The 21,726-nt window shown below is 45.2% G+C and overlaps 1 protein-coding gene across 1 annotated transcript in view; it reads left to right on the top strand.

Moving 5' to 3' along the window:
• The first annotated feature begins 233 nt into the window (after nt 1–233).
• The window catches only part of LOC126516347 (uncharacterized), a 55,419-nt gene continuing 33,926 nt past the window's right edge, over nt 234–21,726 (top strand). The window contains exons 1-10 of the mRNA XM_055078209.1: nt 234–239; nt 2,090–2,200; nt 4,075–4,238; nt 4,978–5,118; nt 9,493–9,585; nt 10,390–10,572; nt 13,588–13,615; nt 13,857–14,013; nt 18,734–18,936; nt 20,447–20,642. Coding sequence (XP_054934184.1) covers nt 234–239; nt 2,090–2,200; nt 4,075–4,238; nt 4,978–5,118; nt 9,493–9,585; nt 10,390–10,572; nt 13,588–13,615; nt 13,857–14,013; nt 18,734–18,936; nt 20,447–20,642 — 1,282 coding nt within the window. The remainder of the gene's footprint in view (nt 240–2,089; nt 2,201–4,074; nt 4,239–4,977; nt 5,119–9,492; nt 9,586–10,389; nt 10,573–13,587; nt 13,616–13,856; nt 14,014–18,733; nt 18,937–20,446; nt 20,643–21,726) is intronic.

Raw genomic sequence — 21,726 nt, forward strand, 5'->3', positions numbered from 1 at the left:
ATGAAGTAGGGGGAGTCGAAAGGCACGACGTTTAGTAACAACCGCGTGAAGCCTAAGATGGCGCGTAGCACGTGACGGCGGTGGTCATTTGGATGTTGAACATTCGCCACTATATTGCCGTAGGGGTGCTACCTCAGGGTTAGATTTTTATAGTACACGCAGGCACACGTCCAAGAAAGTAGAAGGAGAAACGGCGGTGGCCGTAGTTCAATCGCTAGAACATCGTACGCGTAATGCCGGTATTGCGCGTCCGGTTTCCACAGGCGGCAAGCTGTCTTTTCATTTATTTTCATTTCCCTTCATTGAGAATATCAGGCACATCGCAAACTTAACGGTCAATTATTGCAACTTTTCAAATCAATAGCACTTACGTTGTTCGAAACTCTTCTTGGCTTCGTTCTCTGTTGGGTTCATACGGTTGTTATTAAAGGTCAATCCCCTTTATTCCTTAATCTTCAATGACGAGGGACTAGAATAATGGGAATATAGAGTTCAGTTCTGAGTACGTTAGCCTAGTATCTTCGTCTTGCTATTGCGGCGAGATCCAATCGCAGTCATACCTGGGAATTTTGGACGTTGCCCCTTCGGCAAGCTTCAAATAGCAACGTCGAGAAGGCACTTCCTACCCGGCGTGGTTGCCTAGTGGCTTTGGCATTGCGCTGCTAAGCCCGATATCGCGGAATCAAATCATGACCGCGGCGGCTGCATTTCGATCGGAGTGAAATTCAAGAACGCTCTTGTGCCATGCACCCCAGGTGGCGAAAATTTTTCCACAGTCCCCCGCATACGGCGTGGCTTATAATCACATCGTGGTTGCGGTACGTAAAGCGCTAGCATTTAGGGTACTTCCTTTTAATAATATGTGCATTTACGGGGCTTACGCGGCACTTGGTGCTACAGCAGTGCATCGGTCCTGACCAAAACACTGCTATAAGGAAGTATTCAGTGCGGACCCAGCGCCGTAAATGTGCGTGGTATTAGAAGGAAGCACCCTCTCGATTCATGGTAAGGGTTGTAACAGCGCACCCAAGACAAGGACAACGGAAGGAACAAAACGACGACACGGCGCTGACTCTCAACTGATCTTTTATTGAAGATATGTCTAACATATATATAGGTGCCATTTAATAACCATGACGTGCACAACATACAGATATGCGTCGAAGCAACTGTGACAAACTGACGCATAATCAAAATGGACATAGGTAACGCAGTTCCTTGTCATGAAGAGTGATAGACGGTTCGCTGATACACGCTTTGCCCCTAATCTTTATATTGTGAGCTTCGGCGATTTCTCTTGTCAATTGGCTTACGTGTTTAAATATGACACTAGTTTGTTTGTTTGTTTTAATTCAGGGCGACAACCGCACGACTTGCAATGCTACGGGAGATGAAGTGGCGCAACCCCTTGAAGAGATAGCTCATGCTCCCGAATTCGAACATTCACACACCGCTTCATTTGTCCCACGTACTCTCGACCACAAGATAATGGAATAGCATGCACAACCTGCTTAGCAAAATTGATGTAGCTGTTCACATGTTTGACAGTGCCTTTTCCCTTCACTTGCTTTTCCTTCAGCAAATTATCAAGTAACGGGCATATGCGGCCTATGTTATGTTTCGCAGAAAAACGAACATCAATGTTGTACCTTGAACCAACGTTCTTAAGCCCGTGCGCTAGCTAGCTGGCATAAATGACCGAGGTATTCAAACTAAATTAGAAGAAAAAAAACGTAGTTGTACCGTATGTACACAAGCTACCGCACCGTGTACACAAGTTGAACAAGGGGAAACGTCCAATATTTCCGGATATGATATGCACAGGATCCTCTAATTTTCCTGTTGTGGAGCAACATTTGCTCATCAAGCTATGACTTTGCTCCAAGAGCAAAGAGGAGCATGCTCTATATATTACTATTGCAGAGGAAGTGATGAACAGTGGACGAATAAAGGAAGTCCGAGAGAAGTACTTGGCTGGAACTCTCAGGAGGGAAGTTACACGCTGGGGCGCTTGTCTTGTTCGACCACTGTTCACTTCAACCACCCATCGCTTAAAGTCAGCACTTTCGTGTAAACTCTCTTGCTTCAGAGCAGGTCGCTCGAGGTGACCGCTCTTCTGGTTTTCCTGACGGCTGTGCACACGACGGGTAACCTGGTGCCGAGGATAAGCTTCAAGCTTTGCAGCCGTTTTGGATTGCAGGTGCACGCTTGTTTCAAATGCTGTGAATCTTGCTCTTTGTATACCAGCGATCCTTTATAACGCATTATTTCTTACGAACTGTGGTAGCCATATTTTGGTTCGTAGGTTTCATTACAAAAACATACAACACTGCAAAAGCAAGACGCTGCGGTAACTTAACTTCGAAAAAGTAGAAGAAAGAAAAGCACCTTTTTATCACTTCAACTTGGTTTAATAAAAAAGTGGCGAGGAAAAGATTAGTAAGATTTACACTCAGCTAGCTTATTGTTTTATACGAGCACGTCTCTTAAAGTAAATCATTCCAGTAGCTTACTGCATACCTTGCATTAAGATTCCATCTAATGCAGAAGAGGTCAATTCATCAGTGCCTGTAGCCTAGACCAACAACAAGAACATGTTGATGGGCTGAACACTTTGATGTCAACAATGCTTGCAGACTCGCAGCTGATCTGTTAGTGTAGCTTGTGAAGGATTATGCACATGGCGTTCACCCACCGCGGTGACTAACTTGCAATGACGTTTTGAGGCTGAGCACGAGGTCGAGCGTTCGATACACTGCCACCTCGGCTGGATTTCGTATACGGGCGAGATGGGAATAAATAGCGCGGACTTCGACGAGGGCAAAAATAGGAAACTCGCCCATGATAGGCGTTCACGTTCGCACAAACGTCATAGCAAATTCTCGGGAGAGAAATTTCGACCGCTTTGGCGCGATCCGATGGAAGCGTTTGAGATTAGCAGAGCGGCCGCAGAGCACTGTGGTCTCAGCAACGTTTCTGCCACACTACGCAGCGGGGACGGACTTCGTTAAAAAAAAAAAAAAAAAAAAGGCGGCAATGAGATTGTTTTGACGAAGTTTCGATGTTGCGTAACTGGAGCCGAATGCGCAATTATTTTTGTTTGTGCGCGAACTCCTTACAACTGCCCACGTGCCTCTGCAAATGTTATGCCTGGTATCGCGCATTTCCTCGGCTCCCGTTTTCGCGAACCGCGGTCCAGCGTACACAGCGCTTAGTGAATACGTGCTCGGAATCTTTCCAGAAGAACTACGACGGGCCTGGATCATTCCGAGCACCTTGCCATTTTCTGTATATGTGTTTGTGTTTCCCGTTGCGCGGCTGAGTACGAGGTCGCGGGATCAGACATTGGCCCCAGCGGCCGCATTTCAGCGAGGGGACGTGATGCAGAAACGCCCGCACCGCGCTTTAGACGCACGTTAAAGAACCCGAGGTGGGTAAAATTATTTAGAAGTCCTCCACTGCGGCGTGCATGCCTCATATTTGCGATCGTGGTTTGGCACATAAAACCCCCTTTTCTTTTTGCCTTCTGAAAATATAGTTTAGTTGGTAGCAGCGCGCGTCCCTTGCGTTTCTTCCCTTATTGCCGTCGTCTTAGCTTGCGTCAATCCGTTCGCCAACGTTAGATTTAGAGTGACGCCAAAGAGGACCCTAAAATGAGTACTGGCACATTTCTTCCTTAAGTTGTAGTAACCATACCACAGGCTTCGCTTGCGTAATGACACTTATCAAGTATCCTGGTTTGGAAACACGTGAGATATTTGAGTGTACGATATTATAGTTGCTTCGCGACTTTCTTAATGTTCTGGGTTTTTTTTTTTTTTACTTTTATGCTTGGTATGCTTGATAGGTTTTTAAATAACCCAAATACTAAACTAATTTTGTTTCTCTTCATTGTCTATTAGGAATGAATTTGCGCCACTTCATTACTTTCATACGTTTATTCAGTCGCGATGTCTAGAATTCCAACGCATTGTTTATTAAAATTTATCCATGGTACCTTGAGATGTTATTTAAATGACCCGTGTATTAGCTGTATTAGATGATGTCGCCCTCTACACCCGCGTGCTTACTCAGGTTCGTACGCTGTTCGTGGGCGTGGCTTGCGTGACGTTCGTGCTAGCGCTGTTCGTACACGAGGGCGTGGTGGCCCTGCTCTTCGTGATGGCTCTCGAGAAGATGCTCAGCTGTGTGCACGAGAGCGAGCTCGACAGGACGATCATGGAGCACTACAAGGAGCCGTAAGCTATCCTCTCGCCGCCGTGGACATTCACGAGGCTCCTCTGACAGAATCGGTAAACTCGAACAGTTGGTCGTATAATTCAGACTTGAGGCGTAGCGTATAGTGATGACACTGCACCGAGGGGAACATCAACATTGATGCTTTGAGACTCGCAGCTGATCTGTTATAGTGTAGCTTGTGTAGAATTATCCGCACAGCGACTTAAGGCTCATCCACTCCGGTGACTAACTCGCAATGGCGTTTCGAGGCTGAGCACGAGGTCGAGCGTTTGATACCCTGCCGCTGCGATAGATTCAGGTGCACGTTATAGAACCCCAGGTGGTCGAAATTTCCGGAGACCTCCACTACGGCGTGCCTCATAATCAGAAAGTGGCTGTGGCACGTAAAACCCCATAATTTAATTTTTTTTTTTTTGCAGCTGCGACTAGATTTATTATAGGGGTGAGATGGAAAAAAAAAGAACCTCATGCATTTAAATGAGGTGAACGCGAAAGACCCCCACGTGGCAAAATTCATCCGCAGCGCTACGTCGTCTCTCACAGCCCGGTGTTGCTTTAGAATGTAAAATTTATATTTTAACGTCTGTGAAAACCGAATCGCGATTGCTTCGTTCCCTACTTTTCTTTTTCTTTCTTTTTTTCTTCCTGTTACTCTTGCACCACGTGGTATACGTTTAGGTGTTTGTAAGCGTAGCGTGGCGACCACTTATTTACCTTTTATTGTCGTTCATTTTTCAGTGACAACCTCGACTGGCTCCCGCTACCGCTCCTGATAAGTGGCAACGCCACGCCGGCCGTGGAGGGCGCGCACACGGACAAGCTTTTCGATCAGCTGGCCAAGGCCGTCGTGAACCTCAACGAAGAAGCCGAGGCACATCGGTTGGTCGCGCCCTCTTTATGAGCGCAATGTTCAACTCGCCGCTTTAATGAGCAAACCAAAGCTTCCCACCCGCCGTGGTTGCTCAGTGGCTGTGGTGTTAGGCTGCTGAGCGCGAGGAGGCGGTATCGAATCCCGGCCACGGCGGCCGCATTTCGACGGGGGTGAAATGCGAAAACACCCGTGTACTTAGATTTAGGTGCAGGTTAAGATCCCCAGGTGGTCGAAATCTCCGCAGTCCTCCACTACGGCGTGCCTCATAATCAGAAAGTGGTTTTGGCACGTAAAACCCCATAATTCTTTTAAAGCAAAGCTTCCATCCTGAGCGTGCTGTGTTTTTTTTTTTCTTTTTTGACACATCAATTGTTTTTTATGCCTTTGTCGTTGCGGCTACATCAGTCGCCCGTCTCGCCGTCCTCTCTTTGCCATTCTGATAGTATAGAGTGTCAGCGATGGAACAGCCGTTTCACCTTTCGGCACAGGTTGTGGCGCAGGCAAGATGCCGATTTGGCACAGCAGCAAGCATTTTTGGCGCAGGTTCCCACGCACGTACGCTTACCATATACCACGCAAACTTTAACTGATATAGCCGATATGTTGTGTAGACGGGTTTGCGCGAGGCATACCCTGCATGCAAGCGCGGTCAGGAAAGGACGCGATGCCAGCCACGCCGCACAAAGTGCGTTACGTACGGGTTCGTCGATACGGCGCCGAGAAGGCATTACGGATAGATCGTCAACAAACGTTTGTTAACCCAAGATGCAACACAGTGACGCAGTCACGGCTTGTGGGCAAAGGTTCACCGCGAGACCGATCGAGTATGCGCGCCTGCACTGAACACGACTTCATGCAACACACTCATGTCATGACATGCACATAGGGAGTTGTCGAATAGGGGCCACCATGGTTATGCGGCCGCAAAAAAAAAAAAAAAAAAAAGGCAGCGTCAGCGCCGCTGCGCATGCGCGAGACGCAAATAAGCTTTTGCTTTTCCATCGGCAACGCTATTTCACAGTAATAGAGCAGCGACCCAAACTCGACGCAAAAGTTTTGCGTCAACCAACATGGCGGAACCCACCGAAGTGGCGGCTCTCGCCGTGTACCGCATTGGACCGCATTCGCTAATGCCATTCTTAACTATGCACCACGTGCGATTCAGATCGCAGCGGCATTTCGCAAAGCCCCGCTATCACCCATAAGTATTGAAAAAGCTTACCTACAGCATCCTAGAATGTGACATCCTCCTTCGACAAACTGCAGTACCGCGCAGGTTCGATGAACACCAAAAATAAAGCGCCTGCAAGACGGTACAGCAGCGCCACACCTTACGTCCGTCAGAGAAAAATGTGCGAACGACGAACCGGACGACTTCGACAGGCCCAGTGTCAAACTCTATAGGCGGGTCTCTGTTTCCTTCTATGATAATGATGATAGCACGCTGATGGTCTTGATTTCAGTTTTGCTAGCTGCGAACCGTCGACGGAAGGCGAAGTTATGCATACTTCGATGCACGTTCGGCGCAATTTGCCACTAAAATACAGTTTCGGCGCACAGGGCCGCTCTCGGTGCAGTTTGGCGCAGCTGTTCCCCCACTGAGTTCTGGAAATAGCAAAACCAAGCGCCTCTGCGTGCTGAGAGACCCATTTGTCTTACTTGCGTTCATTGCTACTCCTCTTACGTTTATTTTTATACTAGCGTTTTTTTTTTCTGTAAGCTCGGCGGTTTGTGTCCCCCAACTTTGGGTGCGCAAAACCGTAATCCCCTAGTCAGATGGGTATGTAGATCCAAACGGGCGGGTTAACTGAAGTTTGGCTACGGCAGGCAAGGTCTATCCACACTGGGCAGCAGGTTCCGCACCAGAAGATAAATTTATTTCTTACGAGTTGGCCGATCTGTTGCTCGACACTTTTTCTCTAAACAAGTGTGGTCGCTATACGTCTAAGCTCAGAAAAACGTCTTTTTTTTTGCGTTTTACATGTATTTGAACAGACCGCGTCGGAGTTTGGCCCGAGCTAAAGCTTCCTCTTAAGAGCAAGCTTTAGCTCGGGCCCAACTCCGACACGGCCTATTCAAATACATGTAAAATGCAAAAACACTTTGCTGAAATAACCTCTGGACCGATTTTAATGAAATTTGTTGTATTTCAGAGAGAAAGTTAAATTCTAGTGACTGTTAGAAGCGGAATTTCGACTTAGCGCCTGAATTTTGTTAAAAGAATTTTCAGAAATGCGAAAGTTCGAAAAAAATAGAAGCACGAAGTTTACAAATTCATACCTCTGCATCAAGAACAGATATCGCGATTCTGGGAATGGCATCCATTAGAACATTGAAAGGGGACAAATTCGATGTGTCGTTTTACGTTTTACGTTAATTTGTTACGTTGTTTACACGGGTTCTGCAAAAGCTGTATTTCCATGTTACTAAATTTTTTGAGATTCGTGCGTAACATATCAATTTTGTCCGCTTTAGATGTACTATTAGATGCAATTCACAGAACTGTACGTGATATCATTTTTCATTGCTGAGTTACAGAGTTGTGAACATGATAGTTCGTTTGCTGAAAATTTGCGATTTTTGCCAATTTTTAATAAAAAATTTACGACCTAAATAAAAAATTCGAAACTACCAGTGACTAGATCTTAAGTTTTTCTTTTAAATGGAACAAAACTCGCCAAATTTGGTACAGAGGTTGCCGAGAAAACCGAGTTCTCCTTTCACATGCATTTAGATAGGAGCACCCGAGCTAAAGCTTCCTCTTAAGGAAGCGCAATTAAAAAAAAAGCGCAAATAAGGAGTGCCCCTGCAGTACACGCCTCATGCATAATTCGTTTCCGCATGGCAATACGCTGCGTGGCTATATTGATTCGATGCTAACGCGTTACCGTCGACAGTCGTCGTGAGGTGCCTTCAGCCGCAATTTTTTTCCAGTATTCGCATAAAAAATGCAAACTTCTGGAGTTTTTCTTCCAGCTTCCGTTCGTATTTTGAAACTTCACATTTTGCACAGAGGCTTCTATACATGTAAAGTATCTTGACGTAGGCTTTCTCGGCGGTCTGAAATTTCAACAATACCTCGGTTTGGGCGTGTTTGTCCATCTTGACAGTTTTTATAAAAACGCGCTGAAGACGAAGACGAAAGAAACACATACGACAGGACTGGCCAGTCCTGTCGTATGTGTTCCTTTCGTCTTCGTGTTTAGCGCGTTTTTGTGAAAACTGTCCAAAATTTCGTGGCCGTTGGCCTTTAGCACTTATTCTATGACCCTTTCTCAAAAGCTTCCATAAATTGAAATGATGTACGTGTCAGCACCAAGTGTTTAATTATTATCTATGCAGCCCTTCCGTCTACATGCCCATAATGACTTAGCAGCGCTAACAGAAACACGGCCGTATTTAATGCGCGTGGCTTGGACCTGTGTGCTTGCATCCTCGCTCTGTGCGTTGATTTCTCAGAACAAGGAGAATCGCTTAGAACGCTTAAATAAAATTGCTAGTTTATCTACGGGAAAGGGAACGCTCGACAAAAAGATCTTATAGCGGTGACGAACATTGGAGGAATTCTCTTTTTTTTTTTTTTCTGAAGGAAGCTGACAGTGCAAAGACTACGTGTCAAACTTAGAAACCCCGCCGCTTGAGCGGCCGAGCGGGCTCTCGTGAAAGAGGGAAGTGGTTCAGGAAGTATAGTTGCCACCACGTGCGTGAGGCTACACGCGGGAGAAAGGCCTCCACATGTTGCGAGGAACAGGCAGGGGGAGGCAGACAAACAGACTCTGTAAACAGATTATTGCGCAAACTTGTTCCTCGTAAACTAAATCTCGCGGCAGCGGGGATAGCAACAAGTTTGGCCGGCGGTCGTCGAATCAAATTCCCCTTATTGTGCTTGCCCTTCTTTTCTGTGAATGTATCGTAAAATAATTTAGATGCACTCGCGGTGACGAAGTATATATTCTGGAACGTGCCACACTCACTAATTAGCGTGCACAAGAACATAGATACGATGGGCCCTTCATTCTGGAAAATAAACGACGACGTTCAAGGATCATGCCTTATTTGATATGTCGCGAGCACGTAATAGCGCGATAGCAGAAGCGTGATAAAAAAAGCCGTGCATGCGTAAGCGAACTATGAAAGCCTGTGATAACTACGAAAAACAACGTGACAGTGTCCGCGATAATTGAGATCGTAATAATAACTTTACCATTTGAAGCCACGCATTTGTCTCGTAGAAACTAAGCTGCTTCAAAAGTGCACCCAGTATGCAACGCAGCGTAACAGCTTATGCATTCCTCAAATTGCCGTAACGGCGGTCGATTGCCGTAACGGCGGCCGATGCCAGATCGTAGCAAAGGCTCCACATATGTTTGACCTGTGCGCAGTCATCAGCGAGGAAGCATCGTGGAAGAGGACAAGGAGCTGTGGGAAATCGAGGCAACTACAGCTATTCGCCACAAGGATACGTCGCCTTCAAGGTTGGTGCGAACAGCAATTGCGCCAGTACTACGGTTAAGACCGTATTCTCAACTCATTCTCAAGACGCCTCGCAAGAAATGTCCAATCTTGAAATGAAGCTTTAGTTCGTCGCCGACTCGGGTTTTCCTTATTGAAGTGTACATGAAACGCCGAAATGCCCTCGTCGAGCAACCACTGAAGCTATTAGAATGACCTGATGATAAAGGTGCGAAGACGGCGACGGACACGGAGGGAAACACACCTACAGAGCGCCACTTTCAACAATGTTAAATCAGGAAGAACGCCACTGTTTTATAAAAGGAGCGCTATCACAGTTCATCTGCGCGCATTCGCGTTCAGGTAAAGCAACTCTTTGTGCGATAATCAAATTGATGCAACACCCCCGCACCTATGATAATATTTATCGTAGCCGTATCATATAATCAGTCATATCAATCATATTCATAACACAATATCTACAATAATACCGTAACATTCGAATCATATTTGTCGAATTTGAAGGGAAGCCGAGTTAAACCTTTCTTTAGGAAGCAGAATTTTAATCTTACGCTTGAATATTTTTTTTTGAGGCTCATGCGCGAGCTGTGACGCGAACGAGGCGTGATGCTTCGCGCGGCAATCGCAATGCGACCTTCAGTGGTCTCTGTTCGCTTGGAAGTGTTCTCGCACTTTCCGTTGTCACGAGCATTTGTATGTCTAGCAGTGCATCGAATCGGCTTATTTGGGCAGAACTTTAGGGCTATGAACTAAACACCTATTGACCTATTGACACACCTTTCACTTTCTTTTTTTTTTAACCATAGAAGATCCACTCGAAGTCGCGGCTCAAGAGGCAGCATCGGCGGCAAACTCGCAAGCGTCACAACCACGATTGGCGCTGTACTTCGGCGGGCTTCGATAGCCGGACGACCGACTGCGGCCTCCAGCGGCTCCCCGAGGCAGACACGTACGAATCGCTTGACGGCGTCGGAATCTGCTTCTCCCAGGTAAACCCAGCCTAGCCTCGTTGATCTTACATCGCTGATGGCTCGATATTGCGTTACGTCATCGCTGGGTTTAAGCCTTGGCGCCGCAGCGTTGGTGACTCCATCTGGTGACCTAGGTGGCAACTGGAACTCGCCGAACTGTAGCAATGGGGTCGGCAGCAACGTTCGTTGTCGCATAGCGATTTCTTTTCTTTTTTTTTTCTCTCTCTCTCTCCCGCTTGAACAATGGCGCAATGTAAGTAAAACTTGGCTCGCAGATGTTTGCCGATCCGTGCAACTCGCACGTCCGAGACGGCGAAGCTGCCATCGTAGAGTTCCCACACGCTTCGAAATTCCTAGGAGTCTGCTTTGCCGCTTCCCCAAATCTAACCGAGACATTCCGAAGGCTTTAATAGTATATGCAATGCAATTCCTTCGCTGTACTCTAGCCATTTCAGATGACTCGTTATACCTTGGTAATCACTATAGCCTAGTCATTCTGAAGCCAGCGTTATGTCCAACGCAAGTGTATAGTGAAGCCTGGTCCTGTTCCCGTGAGCCCCGTTACTATTTAGCATGCGAATTCTGGACAAGAGCGGAGATGCGAAACAGCCCAAGGAAGCGTATAGCATACCAGCAATAAAGCGAATAAGACATGTGTAAGGGACACTACCTCGGTATTGCCTCGTGGCAAAGAAATATTTTTAGAAAGACTGCTATGTAGTGTATAGAACGTTCGTCAAGATGAGACGATATGTGTGGCCTTTTATTCGCGGTTCGGTCTGCGCACGTGCCTTGTGTATATGTACACACGTTCCTTGTGTATGTATGTATGTATGTATGTATGTATGTATGTATGTATGTATGTATGTATGTATGTATGTATGTATGTATGTATGTATGTATGTATGTATGTATGTATGTATGTATGTATGTATGTATGTATGTATGTATGTATGTATGTATGTATGTATGTATGTATGTATGTATGTATGTATGTATGTATGTATGTATGTATGTATGTATGTATGTATGTATGTATGTATGTATGTAGGTAGGTATGTATGTATGTCTCCCAATGAAATTCAGTTACCAGTTAGCGCCCTGTTCCTTGTCTGTCCTGACTGTCCTGTCTAAAGTGTGGGCTTAGAATTCTACACAAGAATGAACCTATTAGCCCGGCAATATATTCCATTGTTACTCTATGATGAGCCGGGTGCGTACCGACGCCGCAGTTTAGTTGCACGTTGCCATCGCCACGCTCTCATCGTGCGACCTCTTCTGGGTGTGCGAAGCAAGCTGCGTTGCTGGCTCTTGTTTAACATTTTACATCGGTTTTTCATCGTCACCGCGCGAGAAGCATTGCGTTACTCCCCTTAACAGCTTGGCTGTAAGGACATCTTCGAACTCTTTGTGGATGAATAACCAGTCACGGAGGGCGCTATGCCAAAGCTGCAGTCGCCGTCGATATCTTACGCTATTCCGCAATCTGTAATGCGTTCCGCCACAAGTGGAAATTGCCCATCTTCATCCCTCGGTAGCGTTGAAGGGGCGTGATGGGAGACATATGGCAGGCATTCCCCGGCCATGAATATCTGCTTACCGATATGCCCCTGAATTGAAAAGTATACCCACAGTGCGTTGTACCAGTACCAGGGTATATGGAGCTGAAGCATGAAGGATAACGAATCAGCTCGCGAAAAAGCTAAGGACCACGTAACGAGCGATGGAACGAAAAATGGCCGACACGAATACGGTGCTATGAAATTGAGGTCGAATAAGTTTAACCGATTTTGTAGTTAAATATAATAATGTAAGTCTTTATATTATTGCCACTATAATATTACATTGTCTTTCCTTCCTCTTAATATAGTAAGAGGAAATAATTACCTTGCGAAGGTCTTGTAGTGGCTAAAGTAGATAAACGGTGGTGTGTTCGGGTGATGGAATGGCTAAGTCAAGGATGCTATGATCGTCAGATGGTGTGACTGGAGTTGACATAAATTGAATTTAATCTCCTTGAATAAATTATACGAGGAAGCAGGTGAAATGAGAAAAATCTGCTCGCATAACACCGAGACGCAGATAAGACTGGATAAGGATAAGGCTGGAAACGCAAGCCTTTTTCTCCAACAAGCGGTTCTTCTCGAACAGTGCGCATGGAACCAGTGATGATGAAACGCAAACGCCAGCTGTCGTGTCTCTGTACGGCTGCGGCATTCTTCTTTCTCATGAGCACAAGACACTGGTTGGATACGTGACTAATCGCGGTAGCACATTCGGTGCTTCTTGAATTGCTCAGCTATACGTATACGCTTGTGTCGCGTGAATGATGCCAGCGAAGCGCATTAAGGCTAGGACATGTTCTGTTCTCCCGCTTTGTTCTTGGCCTTGGACAGTAAAAAAAAAAAAAAAAAGACACACGCACACGAATGGTTGTAGATTGAGAAATTAGTCAATGAAGAAAGGACGAAGGCGTAGAATGTTTATGCTAAATGTTATCTCTGAAAATGAAGAGCGCAATAATCTTATTTACTCTCACGATTAGGGGCAGCGCAAAGGATATAGGACGAAGCGAAACGACAAACACGGCCGTGTATTGGGAATTGGAAGTTCATTGAAAAAAAAAAGCTAAAAAAATTTAAGCATATGTACACAGTGCGCATCACGTGATTCGCAACGAAAAAGGTCATGAAGCTAGATGTGGCACAAAAGAAACCTCTTACCCCAGTACCTTACACCGACTAGGGCAAATAATTAATTTTAGATTAGTCTCTTACAACTAATTTCCAGTAACTTGTCATCGGGCAACAATTATTTCATTTTGGTTAGTATAACTGTTCCCCTCTTTCAAGCGCTCACTCCACGTGGCATACGGCTCCTCTGAAACCGCCATAGTCACTTCCCGCATGAGTCACGGTAACGAATGCGCGAGAACAATAATATTGTTATTTTGTTTCACAGTGTTGTAACTGACAAATGTGTGTGTCGCGGTCGACGACATGCATTAACCGGCCGCGAATCGCATTTTTGCAGGCACCAAGGCAAGGGCGCTACGAGTCCCGTAAGTGAAAAATACCCGAATCCTGTCTGTGTAGACAGATTGCGCGAGAGTGTGCGCTATTATTAAGTCTTGTGAAGAGCAAAGTTCCCGTAAATTTAACGTTTTCGATCGATAAAATGTGTTGCCACGAATGAAGCGTCACGTCGGCGATGACGCTGATTGCGGTGGATATGACGACGACAAGCGGCACTGAATATGACCATTCAAAGGGTAACGCTAAAACGAATCCGGTTTGCCACAGCGGCATGGTCCTGGGGTCATGAGCAGCCCAAGGCCGATAAAGTATCCGCAGCGGCACATTTCCATGGCGGAAAGACATGCGTCTCCCTCTCTCAAGATATGTGTCACGGCGCCTGATTTGCCGGTTCCAGACCTGGCTGGTCAGCGCTCCACAGTGGGTAAGCAAGACGAAGCGTGGTAAACGCTTCAAGGCATATTTAAGCGTAATGTCCAGCTGCCTTGAATGACGTTTGACTAACCTTCATCTAACAAGTTACGGTTCCATGTATCGCGCCGGTCTCGCTAATGAGGCAGGTAAATAAGCAGATCCGAGGCGCTGAACATTTTGCCAGTCAGAACCGTACAAAGTGACAAATGGAAGTGAAAGAAAGCTCAGGGAAATTTAATTGTTATGTTTATTGAAATGTAGAAATGATCAGGAAAAATAATGAAAGCGGACGCAAATTTACTGCAGCCAGGGGGGGGGGGGGGGGGGGTCGAACCCACATTCTTTGCGCTTTGCACCATCCTCCCGTTACTTTGAAGAGTGGTGATACATGAGCAACCATGTGAGCCTTAGTCAGAGCCACTCATGGCCAAAGCGATGGACGCGGAACACCCGTTTAACAGCAGGTGTCGCGTAGTACGGTGTTATAGATAGCTAGATAGTAGCTAGATAGATAGCTAGATAGTAACTCTCGTATGCTACCTCCCGGCATCGAGACTGCCAAATTCGAGGCCCTCGCTATGTAATGAGCGAGGCGATTACGCAGAATCCTTGAGGGCACGATATTTTTGTTATTCACATCCATGCAATACCTAATAATTCAATGACACTCAAGGCACACGTACTATAGGGTGATGAACTCCATTATCCAGAGTACTTCATAATCGGGCCGTAGTAGGGCCATGCAACATTCCAGCTTAATTAGCCACAACATAAAAATTAAGCTTCATACCCCACACTTTGCCGCGGCTTTGCACAAGATTTGCAAGTGACATTTATACGATTATTGTTATTTGGGACACTCAGAGCAAAATAATAAGTATATAATATTTTATCGCTTGTGAAATTTATTTACCACACAACTGCGCTTTTCGTACCTGCCTATATGGCACCTTTCTTTGGAAAAAATTCTGAACATTCAATATTTCAACAAACTCGGGTATTAAGTTTACAACCGTCTATCTCAGCAATGACAAAAGGTGTCGCAGTTCTGTACAGTGCCCCTAATAACACATCTAAAGCGGACAACACTGATGTACTATACATCGTTCTTAAGTATACCACTAGTAGGACCGTAGCAAAAGCCTTGTAAATATTGTGACAATATCATGTAAACTGCAAATGTGTACATAAAATTTGCCCGCTAAAGATGCCCTAAAGATCCGGACAGGCCGCCATTGGAATCTGAACTTGGCAACGTCTAACGCTAGAACGTTATCTAGTGAGGCGAGTCTAGCAGTGCTATTGGAGGAATTAGAGGGCAGTAAATGGGATATAATAGGGCTCAGTGAAGTTAGGAGAACAAATGAGGCATACACAGTGCTAAACAGCGGGCACGTCCTGTGCTACCGGGGCTTAGCGGAGAGACGAGAACTAGGAGTCGGATTCCTGATTAATAAGAATACAGCTGGTAACATACAGGAATTCTATAGCATTAACGAGAGGGTGGCAGGTCTTGTTGTGAAACTTAATAAGAGGTACAAATTGAAGGTCGTACAGGTCCACGCCCCTACATCCAGTCATGATGACCAGGAAGTCGAAAGCTTCTATTAAGATGTGCAATCGGCGATGGGTAAAGTCGAAACAAAATACATTATACTGATGGGCGACTTCAATGCCAAGGTAGGCAAGAAGCAGGCTGAAGAGAAGTCAGTGGGGGAATATGGCATAGGCACTAGAAATAGCGGGGGAGAATTATTAGTCGACTTTGCAGAGCAGAATAATATGCGGATAATGAATACCTCCTTCCGCAAGCGGGATAGCCGAAAGTGGACGTGGAGGAGCCCGAATGGCGAGACTAGTAATGAAATAGACTTAATACTCTGCGCTAACCCTGGCATCATACAAGATGTGGACGTGCTCGGCAAGGTGCGCTCCAGCGACCATAGGATGGTAGGAACTCGAATTAGCCTAGACCTGAGGAGGGAACGGAAGAAACTGGTACATAAGAAGCCGATCAATGAGTTAGCGGTAAGAGGGAAAATAGAGGAATCCCGGATCAAGCTACAGAACAGGTACTTGGCTTTAACTCAGGAACAGGACCTTAGTCTTGAAACAATGAACGACAATCTTATGGGCATCATTAAGTATTGCGCAGTAGAAGTCGGTGGTTGCTCCGTTAGACAGGATACCACTAAGCTATCGCAGGAGACGAGAGATCTGATCAAGAAACGCCAATGTATGAAAGCCTCTAATCCTACAGCTAGAATAGAACTGGCAGAACTTTCGAAGTTAATCAACAAGCGCAAGACAGCTGATATAAGGAGGTATAATATGGATAGAATTGAACATGCTCTCCGGAACGGAGGAAGCCTAAAAGTAGGGAAGAAGAAACTAGGAATTGGCAAGAATCAGACGTATGCGTTAAGAGACAAAGCCGGCAATATCATTACAAATATGGATGAGATAGTTCAAGTGGCTGAGGAGTTCTATAGCGATTTATACAGTGCCCGTGGCACCCACGACGATAATGGGAGAGAGAATAGTCTAGGGGAATTTGAAATACCACAAGTAACTCCGAAAGAAGTAAAGAAAGCCTTGGGAGCTATGCAAAAGGGGAAGGCAGCTGGGGAGGATCAGGCAACAGCAGATTTGTTGAAGGATGGTGGGCAGATTGCTCTCGAAAAACTGGCCACGCAATGCCTCATGACCTCTTGGAAGAACGCTAACAGAATCTTGGAAGAACGGTAACATAATCCTAATCCATAAGAAAGGGGATGCCAAAGACGAAAAATTATAGACCGATCAGCTTACTGTCCGTTGCCTACAAAGAATTTACTAAGGTAATCGCAAATAGAATCGGGAACACCTTAGACTTCTGTCAACCAAAGGACCAGGCAGGATTCCGTAAAGGCTACTCAACAATAGACCATATTCACGCTATCAATCAGGTGATATAGAAATGTGCGGAATATAACCAACCCTTATATATAGCTTTCATTGATTACGAGAAAGCGTTTGATTCAGTTGAAACCTCAGCAGTCACGGAGGCATTACGGAACCAGGGTGTAGACGAGCCGTATGTAAAAATACTGAAAGATATCTGAAGCGGCTCCACAGCCACTGTAGTCCTCCACAAAGAAAGCGACAAAATCCCAATAAAGAAAGGTGGCAGGCGGGGAGATACGATCTCTCCAATGCTACTCACAGCGTGTTTACAGGAGGTATTCAGAGACCTGGATTGGGAAGAATTGGGGATAAGAGTTAATGGAGAATACCTTAGTAACTTGAGATTCGCTGATGATATTGCCTTGCTTAGTAACTCAGGGGACCTATTGCAATGCATGCTCACTGACCTGGAGAGGCAAAGCAGAAGAGTGGGTCTAAAAATTAATCTGCAGAAAACTAAAGTAATGTTTAACAATCTCGGAAGAGAACAGCAGTTTACGATAGGTAGCGAGGCACTGGAAGGGGTAAGGGAATAAATCTACTTAGGGCAGGTAGTGACTGCGGATCCGGTTTATGAGACTGAAATAATGAGAAGAATAAGAATGGGCTGGGGTGCGTTTGGCAGACATTCTCAGGTCATGAACAGCAGGTTGCCATTATCCCTCTAGAGAAAAGTGTATAACAGCTGTGTCTTACCAGTACTCACGTACGGGGCAGAAACCTGGAGGCTTACGAAAAGGGTTCTACTTAAATTGAGGACATTACAACGAGCTATGGAAAGAAGAATGATGGGTGTAACGTTAAGGAATAAGATAGAGCATATTGGGTGAGGGAACAAACGCGAGTTAATGACATCTTAGTTGAAATCAAGAAAAAGAAATGGGCATGGGCAGGACATGTAATGAGGAGGGAAGATAACCGATGGTCATTATGGGCTACGGACTGGATTCCAAGGGAAGGGAAGCGTAGCAGGGGACGGCAGAAAGTTAGGTGGGTGGATGTGATTAAGAAGCTTGCAGGGACGACATGGCCACAATTAGTACATGGCCGGGGTAGTTGGAGAAGTATGGGAGAAGCCTTTGCCCTGTAGAGGGCGTAACCAGGCTGATGATGATGATGATGAAAGATGCCCTAACAGATACAGTTTACAGAACTGCCATATCTGTTTTTTTGGTGCACAGGGCGAAATTTGTAAACTTCGTGCTGCTATTTTCTTAAATTGACTATATTAATAAATTTTGAAAAAAAAAATCCAGGCCCTAAATCAAAATGTTGCTTACTCGATTCACTAGATTTTAGCCCCCCCCACCCCCCCTCCCCTTTATGCCTCATGATGCAACAACTTCATTCAAGCCGGTATAGTGGCTGTGTCATAAGCGCACATTTGCGTTTTATAAGTTTCTCAATGTGAATATTTGAGCTGTCCTCACGCTAAAGTTCCATCTTAAACGCTTAAACTTAAAACTTGTTGAGAACATGGCCGAAGGGTTATTGATATCGTGTTGACAGTTTTCACAGTGCTTGAAAGAAAAATGATATACTTTAGTCAAAGTAGCCCGCACGAAATGGAGGGTTTCTTCACTGTATTGACTTCTTTCAAACTGCATGGATGTACAGTTTCAAAGTTTCTAATACGCACCAAAGAAACTATGTTTGAAAGGCATGAAAGCAAACTAGGAGGTCATCATAAACATTTCGAATATAGGCACAAAGTGGAAGGCATTGGCGATGTTGCTACTCCGGGAGTTTCACAGACACCCAATTTTACCATATTCTAAAACCAGACGGTGAACAGAAGAGGCCCAACGCGAGCCTTCCCAAATTAACCAAGACCACCGGGTTAGGCAGCCCCGATACATTCAAGGTGGCGCCGAAAGACCCAGGTGTGACAAGTCCCAAGAAGCATGTTGGCAAGCGGTCATCCAAGTTTACGAGCAACTCTTCCTCGAAGGCCAAGCTCCTGGCTGAAAACAACGATGCTGCGATGGCAAGTAAAACTTCAGCAGATGCCAAAACTTGCAATATTATCATGTTATTGGCCTATTACTAACCGTTACCAATCGTTGCCATCTCGCCCAAGCTTCGATACGTGCACGCTATTGTACCCCACCCGAACACAAAAGCTTCGTAGTTCAAACTCAATCAGATTATCTTGGAATACACTTGAGCTGTCACGCAACACTAAAAACAATGTCACGTACAAAAGCTAAAGGTTCTTTGTTTTTTCAGACACCAAAATGGACGAAGTGATCTATGACGCATCACTATAACTAGCCTAAATTTAGATTCACAGTAACCTGAGCTAGGCGAGAACCAATGAAGGTGCGTTTGTTTTCTATGTAAGGATCACAGGTGCAAATCTTGCAGATTACCTCCGCTGCTGGTCACGTGTCCCAGCCATCTCCTCAGCTACTTACTTTCGGTGCCCCAACTATCATGCACCAAATTAAAAAAAAAAAGAATGATTCTGCGCGCATAAGACCAAGAGTATCTGGCTAAGAGTCGAATTGAGAAAGCGCATGTATTTCTTTTTTTTAGTTCCTGACAATCAAATAGGTATATAAATGTAATTTGAGAAACTATTGAGAAATGATTGAGAAAAGTAATTTAAGAAATGAGAGACAGCCCGCGAAATATGAAAAGTAAACCTTGTGACTTGCGCGATTGCGCGCAGAGGAAAGCAGCGCCACCAAACGGCCTCGGTGGGAAAGCATTGTAGCCGGTTAGCTTGCGAGGCATATCGACTGGTAACAAATTTTTCCGGATGGCACGGGTTTCGAGATATGCGCCCTTAAATTCGCGGTAATAATGTCCAAATGTGTGGGTTTTTTTTTTTTTACCAAAATTATCTTTTATGCATTGAAGCTCGAAAGTAACTGGAACGCCGTCGCCCACTTTGGCAATGAATACATCGAACTCGTGTCACCCCGAAAATTAATTCTAAGGGGTGGTGTATTGCCAATTCACCAGGTAGAATTCATAAATTGCAATATGCGCCGTAAAGTAGCCAATTAATACGTCAATTTGTCAATTCCCGTTATTTAGTTGAATATGGTTTTCAGTTTCTCGTGTGCGTTCGCCTCTTTGGATATTCCTGCTCAAGGAATGGAATTCTGCAACCTGCCATAGGCGATATTAAAGAAAAATTCCCGCAATACTTAAAACTGATCAGCCGGTGCAAGCGATTGCCAGAGATCGCGAAGTCGGAAAAGGCGGCACTACCGACCAAATGAAACGCAGATTATGAGCCAGAAAACGTTATCCGCGCTTACACCGCCTAACTCATAAAAGAAGTGCCCGAGCAGATGTAAAAGGCGCAGGAAACATTCACCTTGTGCGAACGTTTCCCCAATGGCCAGCATTCACCCTGGCGCTCCTCATGTCAACCTGAAAAGGAAGAGGGTCAGATGATGTTGAGCAAATTTTGTCTCCAGCCAAAACTTAAGCGATTTCTCAATAGGTATCATTTGTCGAATGCACTTCTCGGTTGCTCGCAGAACAAGAGCTCTTGCACATCACCGGGACAAGCCAAGGACGCCGCAGACGTGGTCGGCGCCGAAAGTGGAAACGTAGCAGTTGTGGGTCCACCGAAGGTTCAATCGCCCGTCGCCAAAAGAAAAGAGAGACGCACCCGAATCGACACAGCAGAAATAGCAGTCGTCAAAATAAATCCGGAAGATCTGTCTCCCGAAAGTGGGTACCTGTTGCAGAGTATATATTTCCATTGACGCGCTGCATTATAAGATGTTTAGCGCTAGACGCGGTCACGTACGCGCTGCTCTACGTTTTGAATAAGACAGATCGATGCCCACAGAAAGATGGAAAATTGGAAGGGATGGACAGCGGACGAATCAAGGTTGCCTCTGGATGGAGCCCTTGTTGGAACTTCGGCTCCAGAATGAGCGTTCGCTTCTTCGACAACTGTTTATAGCTCTATGTTTTAGTGTTTTACATTTTTACAACTTTCTGACAAATAACGCACAACCGTTGTGTGTGTGGAAGAACGTAACGCCATTTACAGATAAGATCGAGCTTGCGTTTGACGTCTCCGTACAAATACTGTATATTTGCTGTGATTAGGGAAAACGACAACGGTGATTTGGTTAGTTAGAAAATTTCAGCATTAACTGAATCGATACCACCCAACCTTAGCACATTTGTCAATGCATATACAGCAGTGAATCGACTAATTCGAAGAAAGCATCGCTGTTTTTTTTTCTATTACACGCTTCTTTTTGGAGGGAAGGGGGCGGGGAGAATTCGTATAAATGCGAGTGCTATGTAACATTCATCGTGGTTACATTGTCGTGTGACTGCAATGTGCTTTGTCGGGTCGTTACGTTACTTGAGTCCACAGTATTAGGGTGGCTGTAATTTTTTTTCATTATTTTACTTTGGTTAATGAAATACTTTTATCGAAAAAACATATTCCGGGTGTTTACATGTAAACCGTCAATGCTTGCGACATGTGACCGCGAAGTGCTTTGTCGGGTCGTTACGTTATTGAGTCCACAGTATTAGGTTGGCTGTAATTTTTTTTCTTATTTTACTTTGGTTAATGAAATACTTTTATCGAAAAAATATTTTCCAGGTGTCTACATGTAAACCGTCAGTGCTTGTGTTGCTGGTGCTGAATACAAACGGTATGACGCTAAGTATCCTGCCTTACGTATTCAGGAAATCTTGCAAGATTTTCTCCTGTACTCTAGCAATGGCGCCCACTTTTTAGAGCTTCTGCATTCGCTTAGAATATCCGAAAACAGCAAGAATTACGCAG

Source organism: Dermacentor andersoni, chromosome 3 (genome assembly GCF_023375885.2).
Source record: "Dermacentor andersoni chromosome 3, qqDerAnde1_hic_scaffold, whole genome shotgun sequence".
Classification (NCBI taxonomy): Eukaryota; Metazoa; Arthropoda; class Arachnida; order Ixodida; family Ixodidae; genus Dermacentor; species Dermacentor andersoni.